This window comes from Meleagris gallopavo, chromosome 13 (assembly GCF_905368555.1).
Source record: "Meleagris gallopavo chromosome 13, MGAL_WU_HG_1.1, whole genome shotgun sequence".
Taxonomy (NCBI): Eukaryota; Metazoa; Chordata; class Aves; order Galliformes; family Phasianidae; genus Meleagris; species Meleagris gallopavo.
This window is the reverse complement of record NC_139416.1, coordinates 9,250,080-9,271,423: the sequence shown is the minus strand read 5'-3', so window position 1 is coordinate 9,271,423 and position 21,344 is coordinate 9,250,080. Positions and strand designations below refer to the sequence as shown.

Genomic DNA, 21,344 nt, shown 5'->3' with positions numbered 1-21,344 from the left:
TTTTTATACTTTCTGTCTTCATTCTGTTGTGGTTGTGAAAGCAATGCAGTACATCATAGTAGGCATAGCTTGAACTTAAACACATTTTTCCTGAAATTTTAAAAAACTTAGCTAGCAGAATGAAGATTTACTGGATAATTTTACATTACACTGCAGTTGAAGTTCTTTAAAAATAAAAGTGTTTGAGGTGCACATAACTCCATTACACAAAGTTGATAATTTAGTGGGAGTTCAGGACTGTATCATATTAGATAGTGCTTGAAGGTCAAATTTGTTTCTCAGGATTTCTAACAGGGATTAGAAGTTTGTGGATCTGTTGCAGCTAGACCTTCTGTCAATCAGGTCTAATCTCTTTGGGGATCCAGAATGATATTGATGTGACTTTAGAAACTTTTGTCTCTGAAAACTTTCTAGCTTATTAAAGATATTCAATCTTGCGTCTTCTGCTTAAAAGAAAATTATAAGTCTACTGTTGCAAAATTGTTTTTTCATGCTCTGTTGTAGAAATCAAAAGTAGCTAACTCAGAACAAGAACGAATTTGACGTGTCTCAGTCTGTCCAACTGCAGAGCACTGGAATGTAATTGCAGGAGCCAGACTAGTGGCTCAGTGTGCAGGGCTTGGGATGGGACAACCTGGGGCACAATCTTAAACACTTAACTATCATTCTAGTCTTTTTGCTATTTGTGGCTTTGTTTTTTGTTATTCTCTCCATGAATTTGTCATGCATGTTGTTGGTTTTGTACACAAAAAAACAAAAAGCACTCTTATATGTGTGAAGAAATTATGGTACTACTTGTTTGCAGTGTTGTTTCAAATTGTTAAGGAAAAAAAATAAAAATGTTAGTTTAAAAGGAAAACAAACTTGCCAGTCAATTTTGCTTCCTGCAGTTACTTGGCTAACATTAATAATTAATACACAAATAGCACTGCTAATGCACTAGAAGGAGAACTGGAGCCAAAGTAGAACTGTCTTCCACAAAAATATCAGCAAGTTGAAGAAAATAAAAACTGTTTCTGATTAAGTGCCTGCTTCTATCTCTTCTCACACAGCTAAGGCTAGCTTTTCTTTTTTTATGAACTGGAATTGCCCTTAGTGATTATAACTTCCTGGTAAGTGTCGCTGCAGTAAGATACTGTACTTATCTGGGAGACGGTTGTCCTGAAAGATGAAGTACATCTCAGTCTGTATGAGGGCAATCCTATGCTACTTACGTAAGTGTCTGCACCAGTATACAGTGTTCAGAAGAGCAAGCTTTCCTCCATATCTCAGCTGGATCAGCTCCAGACCTGGACTGCAAGTTCCCTGCTTTCTGACTTTCCACTTGTGTATATGAGCAACAGGAACTCTCCACACCTCCTATCACAGCAGTCAGCATGACTAGATAATGGGGGAGAACAGAGTCTTGAAGACAAGGAAATGAGTCTCTAGCACAGTTTAAAAGGAAAGTCCCTACTGCAGGTAGAAAGGAAAGGTGATACACCTAGTTTCTGCCTCTTTGTTGTAGCAGATAGCCCCACCATGGGAACTGAAAAAAGAAAGTAAGGAGATGGATGAACATAGCAGAAACTTCTGATGGAATTGCTCTCCCTTCAGAAACCTAGCAGTTTAGATATTTCCTTATTCTGTGGTAAAGGAGACCTGCTTTCTGCTTAAAAGCAGCAGTTGTCAGATTGATGTCCCGTGGCTTCTATTTCCAGATTGTGCTTGAAGGGTTTCAGGCTCTGAGCAAGAACACTGCTGTGCCCTGGGCCTTCGTTACAGCTCCTCATGTGGCTATGTTTAATTTTATAGTTGGCTTCAGATGGCGTTTCTGATGGCTGAGTAATGCTCTTGTCCAATCCCTAATGAAACAAACTACAGAAGGAGAACTCCACAGGGAGCTAATGTACCCTGTGGGATAATGGTATATCATCTATCATCTTCACGTCAGTAAGAAAATTGCACTTAAGAAAAACTTACCTAGTTCTTCACTAAAGATGATAGAAGTCTTGGAGAGACACTTTCAGTGTGGGTCAAAAGGAGGACAGAAGCATGCAACCAGTAGTGTGGAGGGCTACATTTTGTTTTCTGGTGCTGGTTAAACTTCTTTAATGGGATTCCAGTCTAATAAGTATTGGACCCTTGTTAAGTTCGTGTGTACAGCTAATACATAGTAAGACCTACTTTAGAGAGTTGAAAGTGGATATGAAACAGGGACTTGCTTGGAGCCATGCACAAGAAAATAGGTAGCATTTAGATTCTTGTATGGAAGGAGCTGCAGATGGCCCTGGAGTTGGAACTGAAGAAGTGCATGTAGGAGGGCAGGAAGGGAAGTCTCTAACACAAGCTGAGGTTAATAAGGTTCAGGAAGTGGGGTGAAGAGGGGGAGAGAGTTTTCACAAGCTGTAGGTGGTTATTGGTGGAATTATTCTGGATAGGTTGCTGTATAGAGATTCTTCTTTGGGTGCACATATCTCTTTGTGTAAAGAATTGCATCAGATAAAAACATCAGTAATGTTTGGTTGTAGATTAAATAAAGCTTAGGTACAGCTGTCATACCTGAGAAGTCTCACTCTAAGCAAAGCTTTATTTTAATTCTTGGAGTGGAAGTTAAGTTGTTACAAGCAATTTTGTCTTTGAAGGACTTATTTTGGTATTTCAACCGATTCCTGATTCTTATGCCATTCCTTTTTTCAAGTTCTTGTTTATAAATGATATGTAGTTTCACCTGTAATGGACTTCTTCCTGACTCATATAATAAAATGACGGCCTTATCTCATCACATAAGGATTACTGTCTTAAATGGCTCTTTGTTTTTTTCCATATTTGAAATGCTTTTCATATAAAACGCGCCATGAAAGGGACAGTATTAAAGCTATGCTAAGTTTTGCTGCTTTTTGAGATTCTCTATAAAATACAGAGCATGCAAGCAGCTAATGAAATTCTTCAGTGGTTTCAGTATTCAAGAATCCATTTCAGTATTTATAATTTTTCATAACTAATAAAGATTTTGATAATTTTTTTTTTAATGGAAGTTATTCCTGGTCACACATAAGAAAATATCCAAGGAGATCAATGATCACGTACTTCTATTATTCTGAGAAGATAGATGTGTGGGTATCTTTATCTGAAGTGCCTAGATTTGAAAAACTCGTGAATGTCACCTTCATGTCTCTAAATTCAAAACCAATAAAAATAATTTCACATCAGCCAACAACTTTTTCTTCTTAATAAGGTGAAATCTGAGCTAAAGTTTTTCTTCTGTTATTATAGAAAAAGCAAAACTAATAGCATAAATAGCTGAACACAGCATTCCTTCCCAAAGAGTTCAGGCTTTAGAAGCTGTCAGTTTAATTAGCTACAGTGTTAGGAAGGGTGATCTTATAAACATACAACCAAATGACCGTGTAGACATGTTAAGATTGTACAGACTGACTGACTACTGAGTTTACAAAGATACCATGTGTTTTATGAATGAGGTTTTAATATTGTGATAGAGAACAGATCCACATCCAGGTTGCAGCTGCTCGGTTTCTACTGCAGTCTTGGATTATGTATCCATTCTAAAATGTCAACATTTGAAGTATTGAAAGGAGTTCTATTTATAGATAACTTACTGTGAAGTACAGATCTGAACCTTCATCTCTGTAGACCTCTCAGATGTTTCTAACAACCCTACTGGCTTTAACAACAGAGGGTTTTTTTTTAGGCAGCATTGCAAGAGAGGTGTTGATTTTGGGGATTCCTTGATGAAATTTCAAGAAAATCTGAATTTTTACTGACCGTAACTTTTAATTTTTACTTGTAAATGAGTATTTTGGTAATTTATTTACGTATTTTGTCTTCAGGAATCTGACAGACTGTATGACAAGTTGCTTTTAAAACAAAGGATGAACTTTTTGTCCCAGATGTCTACTACTCCAATAGATTGCTTATTTAAGGTGAGTAACTTTATTGGCAGAACTATATACATACTTATTTCGTATTTATATACTGTCCTTTGTGTGATTTTCTGAAACGTAACACAGCGTTAATTATATTAGTACTGCAAAATGTGTTTTAGTAGCTGTTAAAAGTATGCTTGTGTTTCTGTGCCAAAACGTTACCAAGTTAATATGATTTTATGGATTCTGGTGCCTAAGAAATATGGACTCAGATGACGATGAAATGCTACTGTTATTGGTATTGATCAGTCCATTTAAAGCAAGTATGTAATGCTAGTAATTGCTTGTGTCTCACTACCTCTAGTGCTTAAAATTAAAGAGATTGCTGAAATAACATAAACGTAGTCACCCGATAGCTATTTCATGTTATGTACTTATCTCTAACTGTTGTTCTAGAAGAATTTTCCCTGTACAAGGAAACAAAGCAGAGCTTCTAATTATATGTGTTTGCTGCTTATGGCTAGAGACGTAGTAGTTTTATAGAAACGTTTTTGCGCAGAGGAGCTCAATTTTGTGATCGAGTCTAATTGTTTTAATTTTTTTTAATAGAAAGCGAGGTAAGCCAAGAACAGATTATTTTTAATGCTGAATGCCCATTACAGGGTTTTGTTCTGTGACACTGTTCATTTCTGCTTTCTAACAGTTGAGTGTGTGTCATTTATGACCAGTTTCTTTGTTTTTGTGCTTCGGTAAATTGTTTTTCTTTTTTCCTAAATTTTTGTGAGGATGGCTTTTTATATCAGTTCCTCATTCTATTTCTTCTCTTGGCTTTTTGTAGCATATTGCTTCAGGTAATCAGGAGGAAGTGGAGCGATTACTAAGTCAAGGTGACAGTGATAAGGACACTGTACAAAAAATGTGTCATCCACTGTGTTACTGTGACAAATGTGAGAAGCTAGTTTCTGGGTAAGCACTTTTTATCTCTGCAAATGCAGGAAAAGCTATGTAAGAAGTGTTAATCTAAGATTTACTTTAGGATGTTAGTAGCACTTCAGGATATAATAGAGAGCTTATGCTCATGTAGTTTGAAATAGCAGAAGAAACATTAGGAGGATACTGAATGCTTTGGATCCAGGCAAATTTTGTGATGGAGGCTGTATATCTTTTGGTAAGTGTGATGTGGAATGTTTCTTCTCTTGAGCAAAATTTACACATCGTGGACAAAAACACTCTCAAAAAACCTAAAAGACTGGATAGAGTAGTGTGAAAAGTTAAAGGATAAGGAGTTCCAGTATCAGTTTCTTGTCAGCCTTGGCAGTTTCTCTTTTCATCTCCTCATTAACCCTGCTGCATAGATAATTGAGCTGCTTTTAAACCACTGTGTTTTGTAGGAAACTGAATGATCCTTCAATTGTCACTGCATTTTCCCGAGATGACCGGGGATATACGCCACTTCATATAGCTGCTATTTGTGGTGAGTCTCATTGGTTTCCTTTGCTAATGCTTTCACCTTCTTATGTTCCACTTTTTCCTGTTAAGATCTTTTCCAACTTTCACTATACAGTGAATTTAACGTTGAAGTGTTTTTAGCTTATTAGCTATGAGAACTGATATCTTGGCCCATGCTGAAGTTGCTGCATTTTCTTTTAAGCTCTTTTAAGTTTCTTATGGGCAGGTTATTGTTTGTTTGCCAGTGGTTTACTTTTGCCTTCCGTGAGTTGTGAAAAAAGTTACAATTTCATCAGAAACCAGTCATGTTTTTAAAGAACTTAGAAATTGAGAAATTAATAATTTCTTTCTCCTGTAGCTGGCTATACATGGTAGATTCTGTATCATGTTCTGTCTTGTAAAGTTCACTGTGCCACTGATATTTAATTTTTTAGAAGATGAATTAATTTTCTTTGTGGTTCCTTTTTTAACCACCTTCATTCTTTTATTATTATCTTGAATCCTAACATGGGAAAGGTTTGTGTGACATAACTTTATTTTCTTACTCAGAATACAAACCTAGCTTGCTTTTAGCTGGCGGTTCTTTTGCAGAGTCTTGACCACGTGTAACTTACAACAGAAAATACCCAGTGGGAAGTAAATATACAGTATGTAGAAGGATAGCATGCAGAATGGGGGTTATCATGTTTGAATATGAAAAGTAGCAATGTTCTTTAGGAAACTTTACTTCTCTCTTCTAATGACTGTGTATTTTCCAAGGGCAAACATCATTAGTGGATTTACTAGTAGCCAAAGGAGCCATTGTCAATGCTACAGATTACCATGGTTCAACTCCACTTCACCTTGCCTGTCAGAAGGGATATCAAAATGTTACAGTAAGCACTAAAAGGCTTAATTAGAAATAAAAGCAAGTACTTAACCTAAATAATAGATATCTGACTCTTACTAAGCTGTTCTACTGTTGTCATTTAGGTCTTCTCAGAAGGCTTTACTAGACATATATGTGCTGTCAGAATTGAGGATCTTTCAGCATTTTTATTTGCATATTTTATGTTTTACTTTCCTTTTCTGCCATTCATAATAACCAAGAAATTGACAGCTGTGAATGCCTGAGAATTAATCCATTTTATTAATACAAATCTCTGATATGTAGTATCAATGGAAAATCTGTTAACTTTTTGCTCTTGGCTAGGACAAAAGAGCCATTGCAGTCATTGGAATTAATTAAATTTCTTCGAACTGTGTTTAGGATAGACTGTCTATGTTGTGTGCTTGAATTTTGTATATGTGAGATCCTTGAGTTACCATGGCTTAAATAATTCTATGTCTTCACCACTATAGACTGCTAATATGTGGAGTAAATTATTGTGTGGTGTATATATATTGCAGTAGATGATTCATTTTTTCAATGACAAATCTGAATATGTAACCAGCAGCTTTATTTGTTTCTTGGGTTAGGGTAAGAAAGAAGTACTGTATTGCCAAAAGGGACTGTTAGTATTTGAAGCAGGAGGGACAGAGAGTTCTTCATGAAGTGTTCATCATACTAGAAACCTAAAGGAATATACAGAGTAACAATTGTTTCTGTATTAATTTTTTAGTTATTTAGATGTCTGCTTTTATTTTTTTTCTAAGCTTCTCTTATTGCACTATAAGGCAAATACTGACGGTCAGGACAATAATGGAAATACTCCACTTCATTTAGCCTGCACTTATGGTCATGAGGATGTAAGTAATTATTTTGTAACAAACTAAGTGGACATCTAAGTGGAAAGGAATTAAATCATGATACCAGTTTGCACTGGATTTCCATGTTTTAAAAAGAAAATAAATTGGAGGGTAACTGTTTAATGCTGTACACTAAGACTTTATTCAATACTTCATAACAATTTTAATTATACATTCACATTAAATATAATATTGTGCTAATTTAGTTATTAAACAAAGAGTTAAAATCAAATAACACTCAACTATAAAAGCCTGTCTTTTATGCAATGGATTATATGAGTAGGAATGAAAACAAACCATTTAGGATTGCACATGTTGTATGAAGACTATACGATAATTTATTAATGGCTTTCCTTTTCTTTCCAGTGCGTTAAAGCATTAGTCTACTATGATGTGCATTCCTGTAGACTAGATATTGGAAATGAAAAGGGAGATACTCCTCTCCATATAGCTGCTCGTTGGGGTTATCAAGGGATCATAGAAGTGCTTTTGCAAAATGGGGCAAATCCAAATACTCAAAACCGGATGAAGGAGACTTCGCTACAGTGTGCATTAAATTCCAAGGTACTGTTATTTATCTTCCAGCTTGATTCCTCTTCGATGTAATTCCACAGAAGTGTGGCTGCTTACCTGTTAAGAAGATTTTGTACTTTAATACTATTTAAGTTAAAACGTAGTTTGCTTTTGAGGTAAAACGGTTGTTTTAAATCTAAGTAGTATGAATACAATCTCTCAGTAGTACAGAACATAAATTTGTAAACTGGTACTTTTAATCTGCTCAGTTGTGATCTGTTACTAATATTAGGTTGTCGGCTAATTTATGTTTCAGTTGGTGGAGTTACATTGGTTTTCTTTAATATTTTTATGCAGATTTTGTCACTGATGGAATTAAACTATCTAACCTTTGAGCGGGGGCAGAGTGCTTCTGAGGTAACAACCAATGGAAATCACTGAACATTTTTTTTTCTTACCTTTAACCTGCTTAATCTGATGATGTAAATTTTTCTGTTTTTTTGTTTTTTTTCTTCTTCTCAATTTGAAGTCACCACATAGGTCTCCTCAGCACTCAACAGAAACTTTCAGCAGAGGATCATCTGTCTCTAGTTTGTCATCAGCATCAATTGATGTAAGGCAAGATGAAGTGAAGAACAGTTATAAAGAGGTAAGACTGAGGTAAAAACAAAATGAGTGAACCTAGAAGAGCGATATTGTGTAGGACTGTTTTAAACTGCTTCTTCAAAAATATCCTTTCTCTTTTCTTTTTTTTACTTCATTTGGGACCTTAAATCCATACTTTTGATTTATACCCTCCCAAGACTGTCATATCATCACTCCTTCTGATACTTCTGTTTGTATTTCTTTATGTTCCTGCTCCATTTTTTTCAATTTGATCTCCACAGTATCTTTGTTTCCCTCCATATCATTTCTGCATTTTAATTCTTTGCATTCCTTCTGCTGTAATGTTCTCCTCTTTCCAAACTTTCCTGTTTTCTAAAAATTGTCAGGAAACTTTACATCTAAGTTTGCCAAAAGGACAATATTAATTCACACTTTGGTATCTATTTAGTCTGTGGGAGCCTAGATGTCGGAGTGTACCTTTCTGTGCATGCAGGCTCTGTAAATGAACTCTAATGTATATAAAACTTTACCTGATAGATTGAGGATTTGCTTTTCCTTGAGGGAACAAATTTATGAGAGCTAAGACTGTAGTTCAATCCAGGGGAAGAGATTACAAGCAGCTTACACCTTATATTCTTGGGGTTAATGACCTCTTCCTGTAATCCAGCTTTAGGTCAGTTCTGTTTGCCAGGTTTCAAATGAGCTCACTGCTGTTATTCTTACTAAGCAAAGAGACAAGGGCCTAATCCTGAGAGATCCTCATAAAGGGAATGCCACTGGAAGTAATGGGAAATTGATAAGATCGGTTTTCCAGACTTCAAGGCCTAGATCATGGATTGAAGGAATGCAGTGGAGGTTTTTATTACTGCTGGTTATGGCATATAGTCTTGAATGTATCTCATTTACAACTTAGAAAAGAAAAAGAGCTAGACACGTAAATTTGGAATGTCATTTGCTGGAACTGATAACTCTTAGTACAATTTCTGTTCAGCAGAAAAACTGAGTATGTGAATAAGTTGCAGTAGATTTCATCAAGTGGCTTTGTTTCTTTTATTTTTACATTTAAAGGAGAGAACTTACCTTCCACAGAGGAATGAGAAAGCAAGCTGGAAAGTTGGAGGAATGCATGAAGCAGACATTTTAGCCCGAGTACTCTTAATAAATAATCCATAAGCTGCATAATAGATCTATATATTTCTTCACTGTTAAGGCCTGGGGCAGTTTTTAGAACTCTAAGGAAGTTGTTTTTGTAAAGAAATTATCAGAGCTTGTGGATCACTTGCTATTGCTGTTAGGTATCTTACATGTGATAAGACTGATCCCTGAAAATCATTAAGAGCTTCTGTGATGACAGTATTCTGTATGATTCGGGAACTGTGCTAAGGGAAATTTAGGGATGGTACAGATCTTAATATATTTAGTCCATTTTAGATGTGCATGTGCAGAGGATACAGCTTATCTGCTTTCACATGTCTGAAAGACAATCGTCTTAAGTGTAGTCACCTGTTTTTCTCCTTAATCAGTGGAGAGAAGTTAGTTAGTTAGACATGTTAGATGCTTACTTTGAGCTGAGCTGTACTCAGGTGTTGTTTGTTTGCATTCTATTTTGCAGGTACCAGGGAAAGAGTTTAGATTTATACAGATGGCTTTTAGACATTGCAAGTTGGGTAAGGAGAATGCTGCCTTGAGGGCCTAGAGCATGACTTCAAGGAACTTCACCTTATACTACAACTGTAGTAATGTGGAAGAACAGAATTTAGTAGCTTCCCTAAAAGGAAATAAAAAGGGATGGAGAGATTTAATCTAGCCTCTAGTCTTATGCCTGTACAAGATTTGTCCTGTTCTGATAAAACCTTGAAGGAGATCAGACCAGTGAAATATGACTTCCTTTTATTTTCATTCTTCCATGTTTGCTGTACCAAATATTACAGTCACAGCCTGCTTGTCTTCCATCTAGATTCCCTTCCTACTTTACATAGCTGCAGAGAATTCTAGAGTATCCTTAAAAGTCACTTGGTGCTCTTGCAATCTTTCACTGCTCCGCATCCACCATTAGCAGTATCTAGGGTGACATTACCTTTCTGTTTATCCAAATGTAACATAATTTAAAGGTTCTTAACTTTACTTGTATTTGTAACCTGGCATTAAACAATAATAAAACTCTGTCCAGAAATGCTACAGGAAGCAGCTGATAGTTCGTGCACAAAATGTAGAGTTAATCAGAAACATTTTATGTTCATTCATGCCTTTTAAAAATTAAAAACTCTCTATCTTGCTAACAGCTTTCTGATAAATATTTCTGTTTCCCAGAATGTAGTAGAGTTGTAATGTGAAAAACAGCTACTTCGTACTCAGGTGGGCTATGTTCAACTTAAGAATAGATGAACAATTCCTTTTTTCCCCACCCTTCCATAAAAGTGAAGACTACTTAACATACTGTAGTGATGAAACATAAGCTCAATGTTACTGATGTGTATATTGCCATTAGTAACATACGTAAAGCTGTACACTTTCAAGGAGTGTCCATTTGTTTCTGTTACATGAATAATAGTGCCTCCTTTGAGTGATACTGTCATATATGCTTTCTAAAAGGAGTTTTCCTGATAGCTTGCTTTCTGGAACAGTGAGAGATGAAAGTATTTTATTGCTATCAGCTATACCTTTTTCTACAGCATGCTGAGCATTTGTTATAAATTGTTGAGATGCAGCTGTAATGAGCAATCTTTATCATATTTAGATAAAGATTGAAATGCAACTCTAGCTGTTACTCGATGTTATATTCAACTTGAGATTGAACTTGATTGAAACAACTTTGTTCTTACAGCAGTCTCTTTGGTGATGTTGACACAGTGCTGGAATAATTTGCTAAAGTTGACAAGAGCCCAGACAGCAGTAGTGTTCATCAGGGCAGGAGTTTCACTTGCGTAAGGTTTTCTTTAGTTTTAAATTCACAGCAGTAATGTATGGTCAACTGCTGCTGAAGCAGTGTAATAATAATGTGTAACAGCTTATATGGCTTTCCCTATACGTGGACAACTTGTGTTCTATTTAGGTAACTACTATTTATCACCGAATGAATGTGAATTCACAGCTTTTGTATTTGTTTGTATTTAAAGGAAGGTGTTCTTTTCTTTAAAACTTCATTAGCAAATATAAAATGGCCAGCACTAATCCATCTACATTATCTTAGTGGTTGGTAAGAGAGAGGATTTTCCATGCATAGCTTAATACTAACAAAGCAAATGAATTTTCTTCGTATGTAGGTGGAAAAACTCCTAAGAGCAGTTGCTGATGGAGATCTGGAAATGGTGAGTACTAAAATGGCTGTTGAATATTACCGAATTCCAATTTACCTCATTCAGATTGAGGAAGTTATTTGTAAATAATAAGGTAAGAATACTTCACTTAGTATCTTCCTTCAGCAACAATCAGGTAGAGCTTGTTTTCTACCAAGAATTTTCACTTGATGTCCTCGAATCATTTTACCTACAGTGCTTTGAGGGTTATTATTTTGACATTTTCATGACCGTTCAGTAAAGAAATGAATTTGGTTAGTATAACATAGTGTCAACTAGATGGGAGCTGTTGGTTTAATTAAATATACTTCTTTTAATTACAGGTTTATATTACATTAATGATATTTATTGGGACGCTATTATGATTTTGGAAAAAAGTTGTCACATCTGATAGAGCTATTACTGGGGGTCATCTTCATCAGAATTCTGTTGGTAGCAATTTTTGAAAAGAACAAGAAATTTTCATGACTTCCAAGAGCTGAGATTTACCTTGAAGAATGAATGTGTGCACAGGAAACCACTGTTATCCCATTAATCCCCTGTACTCAAGCTATGGCGTACATAACAGAGCTTTACATTCCAGTTTGCTGGAAGAGGTAGAAAAGATAACAAGTAAAATCCAAGGAGTTGGAAGGGAAATTTGCTGCTTGCTTAGTATTAGTGGAATTGTCTTTATTTATCCCAATATTCCTGATATACAAGATTGCTATTTCTGTTTTATTTTTATGGTTTTTCTTGCTCTTGCTGCTCCCTAGGTTCATAGTGTGATTTTTGCACATACTGACTTTGGTATTCTTCTGGGGGCCTTACGTGAATAGCATCTTGTATTTTTGTATATTTTAGATTCCTCTTTTATTTTCTATTTTGGCCACTTTAAATAATTTTGTCCCTTATGAAATACTGCTATTTAAAAATGCATGCCTAGCCAGGTATGGCTACATGCCTACATTTCTGCATTATCTAATGGTTTGAATGTTGTCTACTGTTTGTTTTGCAGCGTAAAGCAGCGTAAATGAAAAGTGGGCCCTTATTTGATTATTGTGATACACTTGTATTTATTGTTTATGCTTAGAGAAACCTTTGGTGACAGCAGTCAATACAGAATAGAAATTACCTTAGGAGTGTACAACTTTTCTGTAGTCTAGATCTCTCTTCAATAGATGAGTTGATGTTTATAATAGTATCAGATTCAGAACTGGTGTCCTGTAGCTTGGGATGCTTGTTGTTTTGATGTTCTTTTGAGTTGCTATGGCCACTTATGACCAGAAGTTTGAAAAATAAGATGTTTCCAATGACATTCCACTGAAAACTTGAAGGCATTGCTTAGAAATCTTTACAAGTTTTATATTTTCAAAACATACATAAGGCTGTATGTTTCTGATTTGTTTTGTACTTCACTGGACAAAAGCATGAACTGTGTGAGAATGCAAGGTTTCTCTTCAGGAGGCATATTCTGAAAAAATCATTTGTGATACGCACTTTGGGAGTTTCACATCCTAATCACACAGTCGTAATAAAAAGAGATAAAGTGCAATGCGAAATGCATACAGTGTTAATATTGATTCTTTCATGTATTTTGTCCCAGTTTGCTGATAAAAAGGAATTTATTTATCTGGAGATAGAGGAAAGGATCATGGGAAAGAAAATGTAAATGTCATTGTTCTAGTTTACAGCATAGCTTAATCTTAGCAATTATTTCCAAGTCAACCCTTAAGGCCTTCCAAGAAGCAGCAATATACACAGCAGTGACATTTACTGGGGCCTTGGCAAATAGTAAACAAGAGTGTATTACAGTTAACTCTTCACAGATTTTGTCAAAATCTAAACTATCATAAAATACTTAAGGAAAATTAAATATATTGTTATAATTTGCTAGAAAACAAATATCTAGCACTGATCAAGAGACATCGTCAGTGAGAAGCATTTAGAAATCTAACGTGGTTCAGATGACAGAATCACCTTATTTTTTGTGGCCTTACTTTCCACATTATTCAAGTTTATGTAAAATTTTTCGTTAGAAAGAGAACTGTTCAACTGGATGGCATGCACACATACATGCTTGCGTATCAGCATATCATCTACAGCTTGCATATCTATTTAAAAAAGGGTCATTTGAAAATTCTTATCTTGTTGTGACAGCCCGAGTTCTGTCTCCATAGGAACAGAAGCATCAGAAGGGTCATTAGTGTTGTTGTAGATTTCTCCTCTGACAGCCAGTTCAGCTTTGCAAGAGGAGGCATTAAACAAAGTGCCATGGAACTGGAAGATGTAACAAAAATAATAATTATGCTCTGATTCTTCAGGAAGCCAAAAAACCAGAACTTTTGTCATTATCATAGCACCTGCAAACTTCAAAAGCAATTATATTTTAAATTAGAGATAATTATGTTAATCAGTGAGAGTTATTTTAATTAACTGACCCAATGACGGTTCTGCATTCTGAAAATAACATTCAGCTCACTTTGGTAAATCCTCTGTGTCTTTAGTGAGAAAAAAGTATTTGAGGACAGTATAGAAGATCTGTCTAGAAAGGATTAAGCTTTATTCCCCAAATATGTTTCAGTTATGTACCAGCTTTTTGCAAGGAGGTTCTCAAGCTATACTTGCTACATGGTCATTTACTGCAGTAATGGAGCCTTCACTTATTTTAAGATATCTTTAGTCTACACTGGATGAATGGATTCCAGTGTAAAAATGTATTTCTTCAATGGCTATATTGCATATAATTTAGTTTAAAATTAACTTGCAGTAAGTGTCACTGCATGCAAAGCCTTCGGGAATGCTCTGAGTCCTAAGACTAGTTTCACTGAAGAGCTCTCTCTTAAAAAGGAGGCATTATACACTGAGGGAAAGTAAAACTGTCAAGCTTCTGGGAAGTAACAGACCTAGGAAAAATCAGTGCACCTGCAAAGTTTGGATATTGATTGAATGTTGTTATCCTTGTCACTTCTTATGTTTGTTAAAGAAAAAGATGAAACAAAATTCACGTTGACACAAGCTGGCACAAATCTTGGTCTAATCATCATCTGAGCTAAAGGGATTTGGAAGGTTTGAGCGGAGGTGAACACTGAAGTCTTGATTAGGCAGCAAGAAGTCATTTATAATTTACTTCACTGCTATACTTGCTGAATTTTCTAGCTTCTTTGTCAACAATAACATTTGATGTTTTAATTTGCCTCGGGAAGTGATGGCAGGAGGTAGCTATAGTCTTCCTGTGATATTCACAAGTATGTGTTTGTGAAATCATACTTGTATAAGATGCAGATATGCAGATTCATTAGGATGTGGAACCTTTGGGATCTATAAAGGAGGACTTGCTTTTTCTACCAGGTACGTTATCTCTTGGAATGGACAGAAGAAGACTTAGAAGATGAAGATGATGCAGTCAGTACATTGAAACCAGAATTCTGCCATCCATTATGCCAGTGCTCAAAATGTGGGCCAGCACAAAAGGTTGGAATATTCATTTTGTAAATAGAATAATTTGTATTCATATAATTCAGCTTTTAGCTCAAGGGAAATAGCATTCATATAGCACACCACCTCTGTATCTCTGTCCAAAAAGCAATGAAATATGTACAGACCACAACAGAACTCATCTGATGATAGTAAATTGTACAAAGACTGATTTATCATGGAGTACAGAGGTTTTAAAATACACTTTTTTTTTTTAAGTAAGGAAATGATTCAGGCTGTCTGGAAATAGAATGCCAATTACTTGCCCTTCAAGAAGAATTTCTACTTTTTAAGATGTACATCACCAGATAAGTCACTGGAGAATAAATCAAATTATAAATTTTCACTGCATTGGCTAATTTGAAGTAAAAGTATCCATAAAGAGCAAAGATGTGAGATGGCTTAAGTTTTTCTAGATTCCTCACTGCTACCTTACACTTATTTTGTGTAGGGTCTGTGGTTTGTTCTTTGATAACTTGTTTCCTTGCACTTCTGAATATGGAGGCCGTATGTTAAAGATGCCACACCTGGAGAGTGTGAAGTTCTGCTGGTGTTGGGGAAGGAATGGCACTGGCTTTGGAATTTACTTGCCTACTGAATGAAAAGCAGAAATCATTTGTTAACTGATCTGATTAAGCATATCTTTTAAAGAACACTGAGGACAAGCAGGATGAAAGATCTACCACTGTGAACATGAGGCACCCATGCAGTTTGTAAGAGGAGTAAAAATAAATACTGCTGTGTAAGCCACGTTGCAGGTAGTTTTCTTGACTCCCCATGGAGTCTGTGCTCTGGAACAATGATACTTGCACATGAAAAAAAATAATTTTAGTTATTATATGTATTACCTAGTAGTATTATCTAGTGCAGTAAGATAGGTACATAGTGTCTGCAAGACCATGAATGTCTATTTGTGAAATGTATCTCATAAAGTATTAACACCCAGTTTCTGTATGTAACAGCATCCTAACAGCTATATAAAAACTCTGGCCCTTACTTCCATCTCAACCTGCACAGCTTTTGTCCCTTTTTAATAACATGAATACTTTGCCAGGAATTTCCATATAGGGAGCTATCATACTGAAAGAAGAGAAAAAAACTTGAAAAATATTGCCAAGGTGCTGTTTTCCTGAACAACCAGCTGTTTTCCTGAAAGTCTTCAGTGAGGTTCTGTAGTTGAAGTTCTTGTAATGTCTGTCCATCTGCTTGGTGTTTTACTTAGTAGATACTTGATTGCTTTTTGGTCAATAGAAAGTAACAGAATTAATTATGTATTTTGTTTTGTGTACTCCTCAACAGAAATTTGCAAGGGTCCCTGCTAATGGCCTTGGTGTAAATATGTCAAATCAAGATGGTTTTACACCACTGCATATGGCTGCACTGCATGGACACTCTGACCTTGTCTCTCTCTTGTTGAAACATGGAGCCAGTATCAGTGCTAAGAATGCAGAACATGCAGCACCTCTTCATTTAGCCTGCCAGAAAGGCCATTCCCAGGTAATGGAGCCTCCTCCTAGATGCAAGCTATTTAACACGGAGCCACCAGCAAAAAACTCTTCTGTGAAATTAGCAACAAGATAAACTAGTTAACAGTTAGTTTATTGATGCTTAAGGCTGAGGTGATGGTTGATTGGTTCATGTGGCCTAAATTATGGAAACTAGTATGATAAGAATTAGTGCTTTTGATGGTCATCTTTTGGCAAAACTAAGACTTGTTTTCTTCAATCTTCTTTCTTCCATCCCTTTTTCATTCTCTATTTACAGATTTATACATGTAAGGAAATGGGCAAGATTGCGGTTAGGTAGAATCTTAAATTAAAAAGTTACTTCTTTCAACAGGTGGTAGAATGTCTAATGAATTATAATGCTAAACAAAATAAAAAGGATGCATATGGAAATACTCCTTTAATTTATGCATGCTTGAATGGTCACTATGAGACTACTGCCTTGTTGTTACAGGTAAGATCACTGAAAACAGTGTTCAGAATACTGCTTTTATGTGTTACTGGTGCTTGTTTAGGACTCAGATTAGTATTACTATTTAAGCTTTTGTCTGTTAAAATTACTCAAAAAAAAAGAGCGTTTTTTCCTCTTCCTCCTTTCACAGTTTTTGATGAGATAAGTGTTACTTTGCAATTGTACAGCTAACTGCTTTTATGGAACTTCTCTGTGGCACATGGCAGGTTTTCTTTGTGATTGTATCCAATTTTTTTTTTTTTTAGCATTTTGTGTGTTGTTGTTTAGTTTAAGTCTCCTTTAGACTTGGCCTATCTAGAAGATACATACAAAAAAAGGAAATGAGTTTCTCCGTGAAATTGTAGCTATGAGAGAGTAGGAAATAATAATATGACCAGGTGGCTTATTGTTGAACTGGTGATTGCTAGCATATGCTTTCTGGTTTTGTATATAGCTACAAGGCTGCTGTTGCTTTGTTCTCATTGCTACATAGAAAATGAAAGGGGAGAGAAGCACAGTAATAACGTGCTATCTCAAATTTATGCTGCTTTTTCTTAACTCTGATTTTATTTTGCTGTCCAGCGTGGAGCTTCTGTTAACCTTTCTAATGCCAAAGGAAATACAGCACTGCATGAGGCTGTGATAGGGAAGAATGAAGCCCTGGTAGACTTGTTGCTTCAGAATGGAGCGAGGACGCACATACAGAATGAAAGGAACTGTACCCCTGCAGACTGTGCTGAGCCGGTGAGTGCAGAAAGTTTGCTTCCACCATTCGTTTTTCTAAAGTTCCATAGGTGTAACACAGATGTAATTGCTTGTCACAGCAGCATTTTCAGCCCTTCATTGCCGAGACATCTGTATTCAAAAGTTATATGTGATATAAAGACTAAGATGCCTGTTTATTGTACCATGACTTGTGATATGTGAAAACTGTAGTGCTTCTAAAATAAAAATCCTAGACAAAAAGGATGAGCCTAGGAAGAGTGAAAGCACATACATGTGTGAAAATGGCACTACAGAAAACACTAGTAGTGGCAGAGAAGGCAGAAGAAATGCGGGCTGTAGGAAAACAAACACCCTGTTCTAATCAGTTACCCTGCTAGCAATCTTGTTTCACCCACCATGTTTCACCCTTCGTTCTTTTTGATATCTTTTATCTTGTTGTCATCAACTTTCATTTTATTAATACTAGGTTATAAGGAATTATTCTCTAAATGATTCCTATCTTATTGTACTTAAGTAGCTTCTGACATGTAGCATAGCAGCCACAAAATTCTGTACTGCATCAATTTCAGCATATGTATTATCAATTTAATCATAAATGAGCTTACCCATCAATGGTATAATTTGAAATAGTTGACAAAGACTGCAAAAGCATTCTGTTACATCACACCTTGTGGAACACAGGCTTTGTCCAGAGTCAAGCTGATATGAAGTCTTTATTTACAAAGAGGTATTTTTGTGTACATTCGTTTCAGCAGCTAACACATCTGCATGAACTGTAATTCTGAAATTGTACTTTTATTTCCTTATTTTTATTTCAACATTCATGAAAATGGAAACTTCTAAAATTAAGAATTCAAATATCAGTAAGTTGCTGGAAACAGCAGCAAGCTATGTACCTGCATCAGCAGAGGAAGAAAAGGAATGTGAGCAGCATGCTACTATCAAGATAAGAAGAAAAGGTACCTATCCTCTATCCACTTATGAATAGAAAGAGATTTAGGAATTAATCTGAGACAATATGATTTACATATAATTAAAGAATAGCCAACTGTTTTTCATATTTATTACAGGAAACACTGAGAATAATATAACTAAATTCAGCAGACTTTTAATTACATATATGACATCTTTCACAAACTCAGTTTTTACTTCTTTGGTGCATAGCAGGGAATTTTACATACTAAATCATTTCATGTTAAAAAAAAATAGCACTTTTGAGATTATATAATTAACCATGCAATACTTTGTCCATTTCAGTGCAAAGAAGAAGGGATTAAATCACCTCTGGTTATCATTCACATTGCTCTAAAACAGATTAGGCAATGATACTTCAATGTGTTCTGTCTCTCAGATTATGGGACAGAAACCAAAGCTACAGAAATAATTTTCTAGGCCAGCAAGCAAGATTTGCAAAAGAATGCTTTTCTGTAAATGGCAGCATTTAGTACAGTCTAAACAAATTTATTGAGACACATGGTACAGTTTGATGGTACAGCTGAGCTGATGTAGCTTATTGCCACTTAAAAAAAAGGGTGTTACTCCTGGCCCATCATCACTTCATCTCTCCTTCCCTCCGCTTGTTGTTGTCTTTATCCACTGCTTCCTTAGGCTGGCTCAGAAGTTTTTCAGATGATTTCCCAGCTGATACAGTTCACAAGCAGAGGAGAAGGGGTATAACAAGAAACATGTTTTGTGCTAAGCTGCACATAACTCAGCATAGCAAGGGGCCTACTATCACCCCAGTTGTGGAAAGAAGACAGTTGAGGCTGCATGGCCAGGACAGAGGGAAAAGGAAAGGTAGAAGTACCCATTTCAGCATCAATGAGTTTTAGTTAGACTTTTCAAAGTACCTCATCTGCTTCCTCAGGAAAGAACGTAAATATTTTGTTAAAACAAAGTTTATCACCATATACTGTTGCCAGAGACTGATACAATCCTTTCAAATATCATGGGAATAATTTTTAAAAGACCAGCAAAAGACATAACTGAGAAGTATTAATGAAGAGGTGGAAAAACATTAGTTATACACATTTGTAAAAATTGGAATGATGAGCCTCGAAGTCCAGAACTGGACTCCCCAGAATCTTGGCCACTCATGTTAATCTGATCAACAGTACTTACTCCTGCAATTTAAAATGGTTTAAAATTTCCGAAGAGAAATGGTGACTGACTCAAGTTATTACTGTAGTATTTTTAATACAAAACTTTTTCGCCTGTCAATAGATATCACTTTTCATTCAGAACTTTTTATTCTTCACTGTGACTAAGTTGTACTTATAGCTGCCTATTCTTTTAAACTCCTAGTGAATGAGTCATGTGAGGAAGCTGATGATCCCATACGCAGGCAACATCAACTCGTCCAATCAATTAACAGATTTAACAAGTAAGCATAGAAGCTTTTGTGGAAGTACATTTATTCTTTCCCATAAGCAAACAAAACATGTAACTGTTCAATAACGCCCAAAAGTGGGCCAAGCACTGTTGCACATCAGATATGTCTAAGTAGACAGATACAACAGTAGATATTAATCCAAAGAGGCATAAACATTAATAGCATCAGACAGATGTTCTAGGTGTACTTGGTGGTGGTGAACAGCAGTAAAGCAGAAAGGGGAAAAGCTAGCCTCTGAAGGTAGTACTGGCAAACATATTTACAATAGTTTTTGCACTGATTCTTGCTATGCCATAAATCAGCGATTTCTGAACCAGGCTGTTTTAAAAATATCTTAATGCTTCACCTGGACAGGTTTTGCTATTATCTTCCAAATTTCAGTTTATATTGTGTGATAAAATGATGCCCCATCTCTGGAGACTTTCAAGGGAAGGCTGGACAGAGCCCTGAGTAACCTGATCTAGCTGTGGTGTCCCTGTTCATTGCAGGGGAGTTGGGCCAGATGGCCTCAGAGGTCCCTTCCAACTCGAAGTATTCTATGATCCTAAAATATAGGAGATAGTAGTAGGCTGTTCTTTTGTGGAAAAAGTGACTGTCAGATAGTTGCCTTTGTGTGCTGAGATAGTGCCACCTAGAGGGTGGCATCGAGACTCATGAAAAGACTAAATGAAAGTATGTCTCTTTATCAAGTTAAATTTAATTTCTTTAAACTGTATTTTAGAGTAAAACATTTACGGAGAACAATAACAAGAGATAAAAGTGTCCCTAATTTTGACTATCAGTTCTTGCACCAGGTAAGAGGAAACACATTACTTGTATAATATATATCTGCTATTAACGTAGATACGTGTAACAGGGAAATCTCTTTACTAGTGGTGGTCAACGAATTCCCAAGGTTCTGATGTGCTTGCTAAATTGCTAATGTTCCATACTTTTCCAGACTTAATTGTACTACTCTACACATACTCTACATCCATCTCTTAAATGTCTTTCTTTTAAATTTCTTAAACCTCTTCTTGCAGACTTAATTTTTTTGTCTTTTCTGTTGCTTGTCCAGCAAAATCTAGGATATGCTTGAAAAATGTGCACATTGTGAGAATAGATGTTGCCAAGCAGAGGTGCTATTCACAGGAAAGAAAATTGTCAGTAAATTGATAAATCTGCTTCTAGGTGGAGACTTTTCACATGGGAGATAGCAAAATGGATGTTGCATTGTCAGCTGTATCACAGCTATATGTTGTGGTCAGTTCATCAGTGGTTGGGTGTACTGTGGCACCCTAAGTCAATGTAGCTGCTGGATGCTGCCCTACCCCCCGAGCATGCATTCCCTCTTCCTTCTTTGCACTGGCTGTGACT

General features: G+C 36.0%; 1 protein-coding gene across 3 annotated transcripts in view; it reads left to right on the top strand.

Moving 5' to 3' along the window:
* Positions 1 to 21,344, top strand: part of ANKRD27 (ankyrin repeat domain 27) — a 41,583-nt gene that overhangs the window by 17,377 nt on the left and 2,862 nt on the right. For all 3 annotated transcript variants that reach the window (XM_085234878.1, XM_010717758.4, XM_010717759.4), the window contains exons 13-28: positions 3,831 to 3,923; positions 4,705 to 4,832; positions 5,258 to 5,340; positions 6,075 to 6,190; positions 6,951 to 7,043; positions 7,410 to 7,607; positions 7,914 to 7,973; positions 8,086 to 8,205; positions 11,426 to 11,470; positions 14,789 to 14,911; positions 16,214 to 16,411; positions 16,754 to 16,873; positions 17,453 to 17,614; positions 18,447 to 18,555; positions 19,901 to 19,979; positions 20,710 to 20,782. In XM_085234878.1, the coding sequence (XP_085091004.1) occupies positions 3,831 to 3,923; positions 4,705 to 4,832; positions 5,258 to 5,340; positions 6,075 to 6,190; positions 6,951 to 7,043; positions 7,410 to 7,607; positions 7,914 to 7,973; positions 8,086 to 8,205; positions 11,426 to 11,470; positions 14,789 to 14,911; positions 16,214 to 16,411; positions 16,754 to 16,873; positions 17,453 to 17,614; positions 18,447 to 18,555; positions 19,901 to 19,979; positions 20,710 to 20,782 (1,800 nt within the window). The remainder of the gene's footprint in view (positions 1 to 3,830; positions 3,924 to 4,704; positions 4,833 to 5,257; positions 5,341 to 6,074; positions 6,191 to 6,950; positions 7,044 to 7,409; positions 7,608 to 7,913; positions 7,974 to 8,085; positions 8,206 to 11,425; positions 11,471 to 14,788; positions 14,912 to 16,213; positions 16,412 to 16,753; positions 16,874 to 17,452; positions 17,615 to 18,446; positions 18,556 to 19,900; positions 19,980 to 20,709; positions 20,783 to 21,344) is intronic.